The sequence below is a fragment of the Stenella coeruleoalba genome (genome assembly GCF_951394435.1).
Source record: "Stenella coeruleoalba genome assembly, chromosome: 6".
Classification (NCBI taxonomy): Eukaryota; Metazoa; Chordata; class Mammalia; order Artiodactyla; family Delphinidae; genus Stenella; species Stenella coeruleoalba.
In genome coordinates this window covers 51,987,947-52,001,217 of record NC_137151.1, presented here as the reverse complement: position 1 = coordinate 52,001,217, position 13,271 = coordinate 51,987,947, and the positions used below count along the sequence as shown (strand labels likewise).

Genomic DNA, 13,271 nt, shown 5'->3' with positions numbered 1-13,271 from the left:
AATTAATATACATCGGGCTGCATATATTTAAATTGTACCATTTGATAAATTTTGGCATATGTGAAATCTGTGAGGCCATCCCCACAATCAAGATAATGCATATCTCCGTTAGCCCCCAAAGTTTTCATATGACCCTTTGTAATCCTTCCCTCCAGCTCTTCTCTCCCACCCCAATCTCCAGCCCCTAAACAATTTATCTGCTTCCTGCCATTCACAGGTTAGTTTACAGTTTCTAAAATTTTACGTAAATGGACTCATATGTTATCCTTTTGTCTGGTTTGTTTCATTCAGTCTCAATTATTCAAGATTCACAATGTTCTAGGGTGTATCAATAGTTCACTCACTTTTCTGACTAGAATTCCATGTATGGATAAATCATAGCTTATTCACCTTTGATGGAGATTTGCATTGCTTCTGGATTTTGGCTGTTCCAAATAAGGCTACTCTGAAAATTACTGTACATCTCTTTGTATGGACATGTTTTCCTTTCCCTTGGGGAAATACCTAGGAGCTGTTTAAGAAATAGTAAAATTATTTTCCAGAGTTATTGTACCATTGTACCATTCCCACCTCAATTGTATGTGCTCTTCTACATCCTCACCAACATGTTCTTTTTTAATTTTAGCCATTCTGATAGATGTGTAGTGTTATCTCATTATTTTAATTTCATTTCTCTAATAAAGAATAATGTTAAAGGTTTTCTCACGTGGTTATTTGCCATCTATCTGCCTTCCTTAGTAAAGTGTCTCTTCAAATCTGTGAGCTATTTTTCCTTGGGTTGTTTTATTACTGAGTTTTGAGAACCTTTGGGTTTTTTTGGTTACAAGTCCATTATCAGATATATTATTTACTAACAATTTCTTCCTGTCAGTGACTTGTCCTTTCAATCTCTTAACAGTGGCTTTGTAGAGCAAATTTTTTTCATTTTGATGAAGTCCAGTTTATTGATTTCTACCTTTATGGGTTGCCTAATCAAAGGTCACAAAAATTTTTCTCCTATATTTTCTTTAGAATTTTATAATTTTAGGTTTTACTTTTAAGTTAACTTTTTATATAGTGTGAGGTATGCATTTTAGATACTTTTTCCACATGGATATCCAGTTGTTCCAGTACTATTTATTAAAAATACTATCCTGTTTCCACTTAATAGCCTTTGCCTATTTCTTTTAAATTAGTTGTCCATATATGTGACATCTTAATAGCATATGGAGTCTTCCAAATCATAAATGTATATATATCTCTCCATTTTTGTAGTTCCTCTTTAATTTCCCTCAGCAATATATTGTGGTATTCAGAGTAAAGGTCTTTGCATATCTTTTGTCAGATTTATCACTATTTCATATTTTTGATTCTATTTTAAATGACTTTTTATTTTAATTTTGATTGTTTGTTACAAGTATTTTAAAATACAACAACTATAGTATTCCTGTATCCTGCAAACATGGTAAGATAATGTTTTAGTAGTTTTTTAAAAATACATTCCGCTGAATTTTCTAGACAATCATGTCATCTGTAATGACCAGCTTACTTTCTCCTTTCTAATGTTTTGTTTATTCTTCTCGCTTTATTCCACTGCCTACAAGCTCCACCATAATGTTAAGTAGAAGAGGTAAACGCCAATGCCCTTATCTTTTCCTGATCTTATGGGGAAAACATTCAGTCTTTCAACATGAAATATGATGTAGGATTTTTACAAAAGCCCTTTATTAGGTTGAGGAAGTTCCCTGTTATAATTAGTTTGCTCAGGGCTTTTTCTCACTTACTTTTTATTTTTTAATCAGGAATAGAATTTGGGCTTCATCAAATACTTTTCAGCATCTGTTCCAATGGTTGTTTGATTTTTCTTTTTTTGGTTTGTTAATTTGGTGAATTAAGTTGATTGATTTTTGTATGTTAAACCAGCCTTGCTTTCCTGGGATAAACTTCAGTTAGTTATGATGTACATTCATTTTACATATTGAGAAGATTGATTTACTAAAGTTTCATTTAGAATTTTTGGATCTATATTCATGAGGGACATTGGTGTGTCATTTTCAATTCTTGTAATGTCTCTGTCAAGTTTTGCTCTTTGAAAATGCTGACCTCATAAAATGAGTCAGGAGGTATTATCTCCTCTTCAATTTTCTAAAACTTTGTATAGAACTGTTCTTATTTCCACCCAAAAAGTGTGGTAGAATCCACCAGTGTGGTCATCTGGCAATGGAGTTTCCTCTGTGAAAAGGAATTTTAAACTACAAATTTATTTATTTATTTATTTTTTGCTGAATATACGATTATTGGGTTGATTTATTTCTTCTTCTCTGATAGTTTTTATTGTTTAAGGAAATTATCTATTTTATCAAAATTGCCAAGTTTATTGACATAACACTGTAAATAATATTATTTTCTAATCCTTTAAAGAACTGTAGAATCCATAATGATGTGACTGTTATCATTTCCAATGTTGGTAATTTGTATCTTCTATTTTTCCTATTAAGTGTGGTCAGAAATTTATCAGTTTTATTGATCTTCTCAAGGTAACAGCTTTTGGTTTACTTACTTTTATCTAAACTTTTCCTCTTTTATATTTCATAATTTCTGTTTAGATCTCTATTATTTCCTTTCTTACATACTTTGGATTTACTCTCCTCCCTTTTTTCCAGTCCCTAAAGGAAGAAGCTGAAGTCATTGATTTTAGATCGTTTATATTTTCTTCTTTTAATATAGACATTTAGTGCTCTAAATTCCCCCTAAGTATTGCTTTTAGTGGCACCACAAACTTTGATATGCTTTATGCTCATTTTCATTCAGTCCAAAATATTATTACTCTTACTTTTGACTTCTTTTTGTTGCATGGCCTATGTCAAAGCATATTATGTAGTTTCCCAATATTTACTCTACACCATGCTCCACAAATCAGTCTGGTTGGAGGGTAGAGGCCTTATAGCTGGTCCTAAGTGAGCACTGGGGCAGTGAGACCTCTAAGATTTATGAGTTTCTTCCTCAACCTTGGGTCATCTTCTCACACATGTGCACTGTTCAGTACTCCATATTTCATGAGTTCTCTGTTTGTGCAGCTCTCTCCTCTCCATTACTCTGTCCACTAAATTCTAGCTGCCTTGAGCTCTCCAGACACTCTGGCCCATTTCCTCAACTCATGGAGTCCACTGGGATCTGGCTAAGTCTCCCTTCATGTTGCTGAAGACTAGACACTATCTCAAAGCCATGGCAACTCAAGGCCCCTCCTTGTTTGTTTCCCATCTCTCAGAGACCATCATCATTTATGACTTACTGTCCAATGTCTTGAAACTCTTTTTTCATATATATTTTGTCTGTTTAAAAAATTGACTTAGGTTTGTGTGTGTGTGTATGTAATAAATTCAGTACCTGTCACACCAACTCTAGATGACACTTTCCTGGTTATTTTAAATTCAGTTGTTTTATTTACGCCATTTTATGAGTGTAGGTAAACATTTTACACTGTAAGTTCTTAGAATGTCAGTGGTTATCTCAGAGGATGTTGCAGCAGTCTAAAAAGAAAGTTTTTTTGTTGTGGTTGTTGTTGTTTTTTTCTAAAATGTAATCTCCTTCTGGTCAGGAGAGATTTAGAACCACATATTGACTAACACTTAGAGCAGCAGTATTTTATATATGTATTGCATATTCTGGTTTTAAAGGGCTTTTCATGAACATTCTCTCATTTGATTATCTATGGTTAAGCCTAGATGCAAACATACTAGAGCTTAGGAGACATGCTACCTTACCCAAATTCGCACAGCTAATAAGTGCTAGAGCTAGGTCTTGAACCCAGGCTGTCTCCCTCCCAGACCATTCTTGTAACCACTAGTCTACGCTTCAGGGCAGTGGGACACTCTTCTGAGTCTTTTGCTGCCTTCTGACTCTTTTAAACGACCTCAGTTGGTTCTACAGTGACAGATTATCTCACATATTGTGCGTTTTTGGAAATAATGCTCTTGTGCTATTGCCTAATGCAAGGCAAGGATTTCAGGTGGTGATGCTTATTGGGTAGTACTAATAACATCAGGGATATTATTCAAAGATAGATAAATGGCTCTGTGTGCAATGGATAGTGCATTGGACTTCTAAAGATAGATGATACCTTTGATGATAAATTCATACTATACTGGGTTAATTTTGTCATAAACTATTTTATATGAATATTCATTTCTGAGTTCTTCCTATATAAAATTTCAACCCCTAACAATTTCCAAGATCTACCATTTCATATTCCTCTTCTCTTCCTTAGTTTTTTCTCTTTAACACTTATCACCAGTATATATATATTTTTTAATAAATTTATTTATTTTTGGCTGTGTTGGGTCTTTGTTGCTGTACACAGGCTTTCTCTAGCTGCGGCGAGTGGGGGCTTCTCATTGCGGTGGCTTCTCTTGTTGCGGAGCACAGGCTCTAGGCGCACGGGCTGCAGTAGTTGTGGCTCACAGCCTTCAGTAGTTGCAGTGTGCAGGCTCTAGAGCACAGGCTCAGTAGTTGTGGCAAATGGGCTTAGCTGCTCCCTGGCATATGGGATCTTCCTGGACCAGGGCTCGAACCCATGTCCCCTGCATCGGCAGGCGGATTCTTAACCACTGCACCACCAGGGAAGCCCTATCACTAATATATTAATGTATTTTGCTTCTCTTGTTTATTGTCTGTCTCCTTCACTAAAATATAAGTTCCATAAGGACACACAGTTTTGTCTACTTTGTTCACAACTGTATGTCCTGTACCTATTGAGTAGGAAATCAATAATATCAGTTAAAATTTACATTTACATCTTGGAATTTATGTTATTTTGATGATTGTTGTGTAAAGGAGTGGAGAACTGTATCTGAGACTAAGTTTTCAGGAGCATTAGGATCTACTTGTACATATTCTCACTGCTATGGGACATGTATTGTCCATAAGAGGCTAAAGCATATAAGAAGATGATAAAGTCACTAGATGAGACAACCGTCTCGGCATTGTTCAGGAAGATTGCATTTGCATGTTAGCTTCTACCCCTCTCCTGATAACACCATCAGCTGTCAGGGCTGTCATGTTACGGAGGGATGGACCTTTACAGGGGAGGTAGTGGTACAGTAATTAGCAGCACGGCCACTGGTCACAGAATGCTGGGGTTCAATTTTCAACTATTATATTTACTAGCTCTATAAATATTAGAAGTCACTATTATTTTATGCCAAGAATTTTTATCCAGAGACTTCAAGGGATTTTTCAACCCTTTGAAACTGTGTTCAAACCTACTGTGTGTAGGAGACGGATGCCTCTTTCTTGGGAGGTCTACAGTTTTCATCAGATATTCAAGGTCTGTCAGTACTTACAATACTCTGGGAATCAAAGATCAAGTGATACTGTTATAAATAAATCCCCCAAAGTGTATTCTTTTGAATTGGCTTAAACTCCCATAAGGCCAGCCAGAGTACTAATTTTTTGCAGGAATTTAATATTTCTATGTTTTTCATCCTCAAATCTACATAGACCAGAGCTATAAGATAACTATAACTTTACTATTATTATAATCACCTTTTCACAGTTGAGGTTAAGTAATTGGTCTATACTAACATGATGGAGACAAGAAAACCTCATACATAAATCTACAAAAGAAATGATGACATTTTACTGTCACTGATACCTATGTATCTCTTCTTTGATATGCGCTTCCCTGAGAGTAAAAGCATAAGGCCTTCTTCACTTTGGCAGTCTCAGGATCCGGAAAGTGTAAAGGACATACTACATGTTCAATATAAGTTTGTTGTAAAATAATTAAGCTGGATATTAGACAAAGATCTTCTAATTATAAATCTCCAACATATTGTCATTTCTTGAAGTCACACATCTCGTTATGAAATTAATCTAAAGGAGAGTGTCCTCCCTTTGCTAATGTACTGTTCCAGCATTTTCTCTCACTCAATATCTTCCTCAGCCAGGGTATCAACTATTAAGCTAACACATATTCATGTCATAGAAAGAAAAGTAAAGTAAAACATGAATCAAGAGTCTAATAAAAAGCAAAATATACATTTTGTTTCTATTGATAGCATACGGAAACTAAATCAAAGACCAGTCACTTAGGAGTACTTTATCTCTTAATAATCTCAAACAACCAATCACAGAAAACCTCCTGTGTTATTATTTAGTGATCTGATCATTCTTTTGGCCACTAGTTGCATTCACTCTGTTCACCTGGTATCTGCATCACATACCATATTTTCAAATCTCCCTTTCTGATACCTTAATATCTCTGTTGTATTTCCTGATTATGGTCTCCTGGCATGTCATATTATTCCACTAAATTCCTTCCTAATACATTTCTCCCTGACACATCTTTCAGTCAGTTAGATGAAGAGCATCCATCTAATCTGGGAGCTCTGCGAGGAAAGTAAGGGGAGCCTAGTGGCAGAGAATCAAGCTTAACAGGTGAGCAGAAAAGAAGTGAATAAGAATGTTAGGAAAGAAGGAAAAAAAGACGGGCAATAGGATCACTAGGTAAGAGTAGTATTGCTATGTTGATTTTTTTTCCTTATGAATTTCCAGCATAGCATCCAAGGAATATTGGTTAATGAATGTATAAATACTCTCTTCATTAAATCTAAGGGTAAGAGAAAATTGTTTTTAAGGTCTTGAGTATACTATCTTTCCTTTCTTCCCCCCTCCCTCCCTCCTTTCCTTCTTTCTTTTTTCTTCTTCCTTTTAAACTGTCAGTTCTTATATTCTGTACTTTGAGAACTACACTGAGTAAAAAAGTTGGGTCCCCAAATGTCCCAAAGATTGTGCAAAGATGTATTCTGTACTTCATAACAAGAAGACATTCCTGAGTATGCTACTAAGTCTTGTGGGGCAAGCTCGGTCTGACTATGAGTATATAAGCAAATATGGGAAGAATAAAATTTCATTAACTAATGATCTTCTCAGACATTGGACTATTAGGAAGATTTATAGGCAAAAAGTTGTATAACAAGGACATCCTAGTCCTTCTAAAATAATTCAGATTATCCAAGATCCATTAAATTCCACATTATATAAATTCAAAGTAATTCTTATTCTCAAATTTTGACATTTGCTTACACAATATCAAACATATTTATATCTGTGAAAAACAAAGTTTACTTTCTAAATAAGAAATTAAAAGGCATAACTCTTGAACTTCATAGATTAATATATCTAAACTCTAATAATTTTGTTGTGCAAATAATGCCAGCAAAACGATAGTGTTTCAAATCATTCAGGTTAAATTATAGGGAAGAAAAAACAACAGTATTATTAATTTGACTCATTTTTAAAATGATACTGAATGTGGTTTGAAGAAAAAAACAGTATGTTAGCCCTTATTGTTTCTTAGTAAGATGGAACATTTATGTGTATTTAAAATTTTTGAATGTAATAATATATTAAAATTATTCATATGCTTCCTAGTATTGGTTATACGAGGGATTAATTCTTAATTTTTGTTTACTTGGAAGGCCATTTAATAAGTGCATTTGCATTATTAAAACTGATTTATCAAACAATAATGTCTATGATTGTGAAAAATCATGTTACTTGAATTATCCAGAATTCCTTTGACCACAGGTTATTCTTAAAGGTATTTGAGAATAACCTCAAGTAGCACTTGCAAATTCAGATATCATAAACACTTCCAAGTTTCAGTTCAAAAACACAAAGTGATTTCATAGGATAATGCTTTATTAAAAAATAAAGCCTGTCTTTTTAGAAAAGCCCTAGTGTCTTTGAATTATGTATAAAAGAATTATTTTGAAAACTTAAAAAATGCCTCTAATTTCCCATTTAACAGTAAATATTGCATGCAAAAAGACTCTAGCAGAGTTTCTAAACAAGTATGAAAATGACCAACTGATCAGTAATTTGTATCACTTTACAGAAAAGATTTGACAGTAAATTACTGAGTCTATATGTGCATGCTACAGCATAGTATGTTCAGAGTCAAAAAATAAAGTAAAATGCAATTACCCTAAAAGACATTTCAAGATTCTCTCCACCCCAGATATCCATTCCTGCATCGTAAGTTCCTATCTCTTCAAAGTAGTTTCTGTCAATAGAAAATAGGCCACCAGCCATAGTAGGGGTCCTAGTTGAAAAAAAACAAAAAGAAAAGAATATCTTTTGAAAACAATGTGTGGAGTTTAATGAGACTACAGCAAATATTTTTGAGACATTTTAAATTAAAAAAATAGTACTCAAAAATCTCAAACTGGAAACATAAAGCCAAGTTGTTAGAGGTTTTAAAATTAATAAATAGCATTTTATTTCACACTTTCTGTAAAACTAAATTTAGATTAGTCTATATTTTTCTTACAGGTGATCAAACAGATACAAGGAAGGAACACTGGCCATTTAAGACAGAGGCATATACATCCTTTCTGAAAGGCATAGTGAAGAGAAGTTAGTGCTCTTAGCACTATCCTTAAAGAGATGAACTGGTCATGAAACTACCAGTTGTCTTTTGTCACCTAATTATAAATTATTTGAATATGAACTCTAGAAATGTATGGAAGTGGTTTCTCTATGAAAAGATCTATAGCCTATTTAAATATGAAAAATATTAAATGCTGTAAAATGTTTATAGGCAATAAGTATCTAATGATAGTCACATAAGTATAAGTACCATAGAACTTTATATCTAATTGTTTACAGCTGTTTACCCAGTTAAAATGATAGAATGAATCATATAACCCTATGGATAAACATAAATCCTGTATGCTATTCACAGTTTTAGAAGGACATTTGGCCAAGATCCAAAAGTTTTTACTAGGAATAAATGCTTTTGGTTCTCATATTCAAACTTTCTCTATAGAAACTAAGAAGTCAGGTGTTAAGTTTCAAAAAGAATAATTTTTAATTTTTAATCTAAAAAGTTTCATTAAAATCAGTGGTTAATGTGTGAACCACACAAGTTTTCTGTATAAGCAGTGTGAATTGAAACTGAAAAAGAAAGTTCTAGTTGTTCACAAATGAATCTATACTAGCAATGATTATTTTTGAATAGAGGTTTTCAACCTTTGTAGCACATTAGCAGCACCTGAAGCACCTTTAAAGAATACATTTCCATGCTTGGGTGCCACTCTCTGCAGGTTTAGATTTAATTGGCCAGGAGTGCGGCCAGATCTTTGATATTGTATAAAGTTCCCAGATGAGTCTACTGTGCTGCTAAAGATGAGAAACGGATCTAGTAACTTAGATTTGGAATGCTCATCCAGGTACAGTTGACCCTTGAACAACATGGATTTGAACTGCTCGGGTCCAACTATATGCAGATGTTTTTCAACAGTAACTACTACAATACTACACAACCCATGGTTGGTTGAATCCTCGGATGTGGAGAAACCTTGGATACCAAGGGCTGACTATAAATTATACTCAGATTAACCCCTGAGTTATTCAAGGGTAGTTTGAGATTGTTAGAAAACCAAATGTTCTATTTTTCTCAAAATTATATCCTCTTCTGCCACCGGATATGACCATGTCCTCTAACTGAACAGTGTAGTTCATTGAAAAACTACCAAATAATATTGTACTTGGATATCTACCATATCACAGAGTTCTCTATTTCCCCCAGTGCTCTCACTGTTTTATACTCAGGTAATTAACTGTCCATCAGTCGGAGTAGCAGAGCCTCACTTGGTCTGAGTTGTTTGATTACTTTTGGTCTTGCTGGGTTCCTATCAAGAACAGTATCATTGACCTAACGAGTAATAGAGAGAAACACTAACAAAGCTAAGCAGATGGTAATTATGGAGTAGCCATGACCCTCACCTGATTGGGGTTTTGGAACTCCATGGAAATAACTGTATAAGGTATTACAGTGCTGAACAGTCTAATGAAATGAGGAACAGAAATTGCTGCAATTACCCTATCATAATGTAACCAGGTGCTTCAGAATGTTAAGGATGCATTTTTAACGATCAGAGTGCCTGTTCACTTATCTATTTACTAATCGGGAACTAATGCATTTAACTTAAATACATGTATTGACTTTCGTCTTACAGTTGGTGATAATTCCTACAAATATGTGAGAAATATATTATAAATGGCTACAATGAATTATATACTTAACCATAAAAATGACTCAAATAAGTTTTACTTTTAGATGAAAAGTAACAAAAGCTTAAAAAACAATTGCTCAAAAAATTCCTGTATTTTCTGAAGATGGATGTTCCTAGGGAGAATTTTTTTGTGTGTATTTGCAATGTCAGTTAGCTCTCTCAAACAGTCCGGGGATGGTGCCTTAAATAATACCTACAGACACAGACAGTGTTGTATAGCATGTTCTGTTCTAAGTTAACTGCTTTGTAATGTCCCCCCATGAACTATTGACATATTCCTGTGCAGACCTTAAGTGTTCAGGGTACCTAGAAAATTAAAAACCTTGATTATAGTTGAGTTAGCTAAAATTGTCTTTTTAAGGTTGTGTCTCTGCAATGTCGGACCAACCAATTCCATCAATTTTATTGGGGAAAATATCATCAGCCCAATGGCTGCAAATATTACCTACCACACAGTAAGTAGGTGAAGATGAATTGAGTTAATAGAACTAAAGCACTTGGCACAGTGCTTGGTACAGTATAAATAGTTAATAAGGCTGGGTAATACATCTTTCTTGTTGTTGCTGATGTTAATCATTCAATCAAAATCTTAAGTGTCCTTCAATTAATTTTGGCTCCCCATACACATGTTGTCATTTTGGATTTCAAAATCATTTAAAAACACTTCAGATCCAAGAGGTTGAACTCTGCCTCTCTGAACACACCTTTTAATTTTTTAACCCCTCCTATTTCAATCCTATGGAAGTCACTTTTTATCCTTCATTGATGGTTATCATTCCTTAGCTACTCCGTATTCTCACAGAATAACTCCCTGCAGAAATCGTTTGCCTCCCTCCTCCCATCCCCTCTCCAAGACCCTGCCATGTCAGCGAACACCTAACTGAGAACCCTAGGTTCTCTGTCCTTGCCTGACTGACCCCATTCTCTTCTTATAAATATTGGTTCCTGGGCAAACTTACCCTTCTCATCTACCTCTGCTCCTAAGACCTAGAGAATCACTAAAAAAGTAATAAGCTGAGGTCATCTGGTCCTGCTACAAGTCCATGTTGTTGACCCTCTGCTAGTCCAGAAAGACCTAACAATCCTTTTACCTCTATTTGTTCACCTGTCTCATTTTTAACTGAATATTTTCCAAAGGTTTTGGACTATTCTCAATAAGTTGAAGATTGAGGCAATGCATAAAATCTAAACTCTCTCAATCATGAACTCTAACCTCCGTCAATCTCTACGTTAATATGTGTATGTTTCTCAGGGCCTCTTCCTTCCTCTTGTCTCAGAGAAAAGAATGTCTCCTTTCCTCTCACTGTGGGATAGCATTCACCCTTTTGCCCTCAGCCAGCTCTTTTCTGACTATAAGCATACTTTTTTTGTTTTTATTACCCCTTGATTTACTGAGATTTGCAGATATTGTGTATTTTACAAATTGAAGGTTTGTGGCAACTCTGAGTTGAGTAAGTCTATCGGCATCCTTTTTCCCAAAGCATTTGCTTACTTCATGTCTCTGTGTCATTTTGGTAATTCCACACTATTTCAAACTTTTAAATTATTATTATATTTGTTGTGCTGATCTGTGATCAGTGATCTTCGTTGTTAACTACTGTAGTTAGGTGCACCACGAACCACGCCCGTATAAAACAGTGAACCTAATCAATAAATGTTGTGTGTGTCCTCACTGCTACACCATCCGGCTGTTCCCCTGTCTCTCTTCTTTTCCTTGGGCCTCCCTATTCCCTGAGACCAATTAATAATCCTGCGATGATCTCTAAGTGTTCAAGTGAAAGAAAATGTCCTACATCTCTCACTTTAAATCAAAAGCTAGAAATGATTAAGCTTAGTGAGGAAGGCGTGTTGAAAATCGAAATAGGCCTAAAGCTAGGCCTCTTGTGCCAAACAGCCAAGTTGTGAATGCAAATGGCAAGTTCTTGAAGGAAATTAAAAATGCTACTCCAGTGAACACATGAATGGTAAGAAAGCAAAACAGCCTTATTGCTGATATGGAGAAAGTTTGAGTGGTCTGGATAGAAGATCAAACCAGGGCTTCCCTGGTGGCGCAGTGGTTGAGAGTCCGCCTGCTGATGCAGGGGACGCGGGTTCGTGCCCCGGTCCAGGAAGATCCCACATGCCGTGGAGCGGCTGGGCCTGTGAGCCATGGCCGCTGAGCCTGCGCATCCGGAGCCTGCGTGTCCGGAGCCTGTGCTCTGCAACTGGAGAGGCCACAGCAGTGAGAGGCCCGCGTACCGCAAAGAAAAAAAAAAAAAAAGAAGATTAAACCAGCTACAAAATTCTCTTAAACCCAAGCCTAATCTAGTGCAAGGCCCTAACTCTCTTTAATTCTATGAAGGCTGAGAGAGGTGAGAAAGCTGTAGAAGAATGCTTCTAAAGCTAGAAGAGGTTGGTTTATTAGGTTTAAGAAAAGAAGTTGTCTCTATAACATAAACCTGCAAGGTGAAGCAGCAAGTGCTGATGTACAAGCTGCAAATTATCCAGAAATCTAGCTATTATTGAAGTTGCCTACACTAAAACACAGATTTTCAATGTAGATGAGACAGCCTTATATTGGAAGAAAATGTCATCTTAAGACTTTCATAGTTAGAGAGGAGAAGTCAATGCCTGACTTTCAAAGCTTCAAAGGATAGGCTGACTCTCTTGTTAGGGGTTAAGGAAACTGGTGACTTTAAGTTGAAGCCAATGCTAATTTACCATTCTGAAAATCCCAGGGCCAGATGTGCTACATCTACTCCACCTGTGCACTATAAATAGAACAACAGAGCCTGGATGATAGCAAATCTCTTTACAACATGGTTTACTGAATGTTTTAAGCCCACTGTTGAGACTTACTAAGGTGAACCTGGTCACCTTAGTGCTCTAATGGAGATGTACAACAAGATTAATGATGTTTTCATGCCTGCTAACACAACATCCATTCTGCAGCCCATGGATCAAGGAGTAATTTTGACTTTCAGTTCTTATTCTTTAAGAAACCCATTTCATTAGGCTATAGCTGCCATAGATAGTGATTCCTCTGATGGATCTGGGCAAAGTTAATTGAAAACTCTCTGGAAAGGATTCACCCTTCTAGATGCGATTAAGAACATTCATGATTCATGGGAAGAGGTCATAATATCAACATTAATAGGAATTTGGAAGAAGTTGATTCCAACCTTCAAGGATGACTTTGGGGGGTTCAAGACTTCACTGTAGGATGCAACT

At 35.6% G+C, this 13,271-nt stretch overlaps 1 protein-coding gene across 4 annotated transcripts in view; it reads right to left on the bottom strand.

The window, feature by feature from the left end:
• Positions 1-13,271, bottom strand: part of GALNT13 (polypeptide N-acetylgalactosaminyltransferase 13) — a 982,370-nt gene that overhangs the window by 191,199 nt on the left and 777,900 nt on the right. For all 4 annotated transcript variants that reach the window (XM_079925131.1, XM_079925129.1, XM_079925128.1 and 1 more), the window contains one exon: positions 7,969-8,086. In XM_079925131.1, the coding sequence (XP_079781257.1) occupies positions 7,969-8,086 (118 nt within the window). The remainder of the gene's footprint in view (positions 1-7,968; positions 8,087-13,271) is intronic.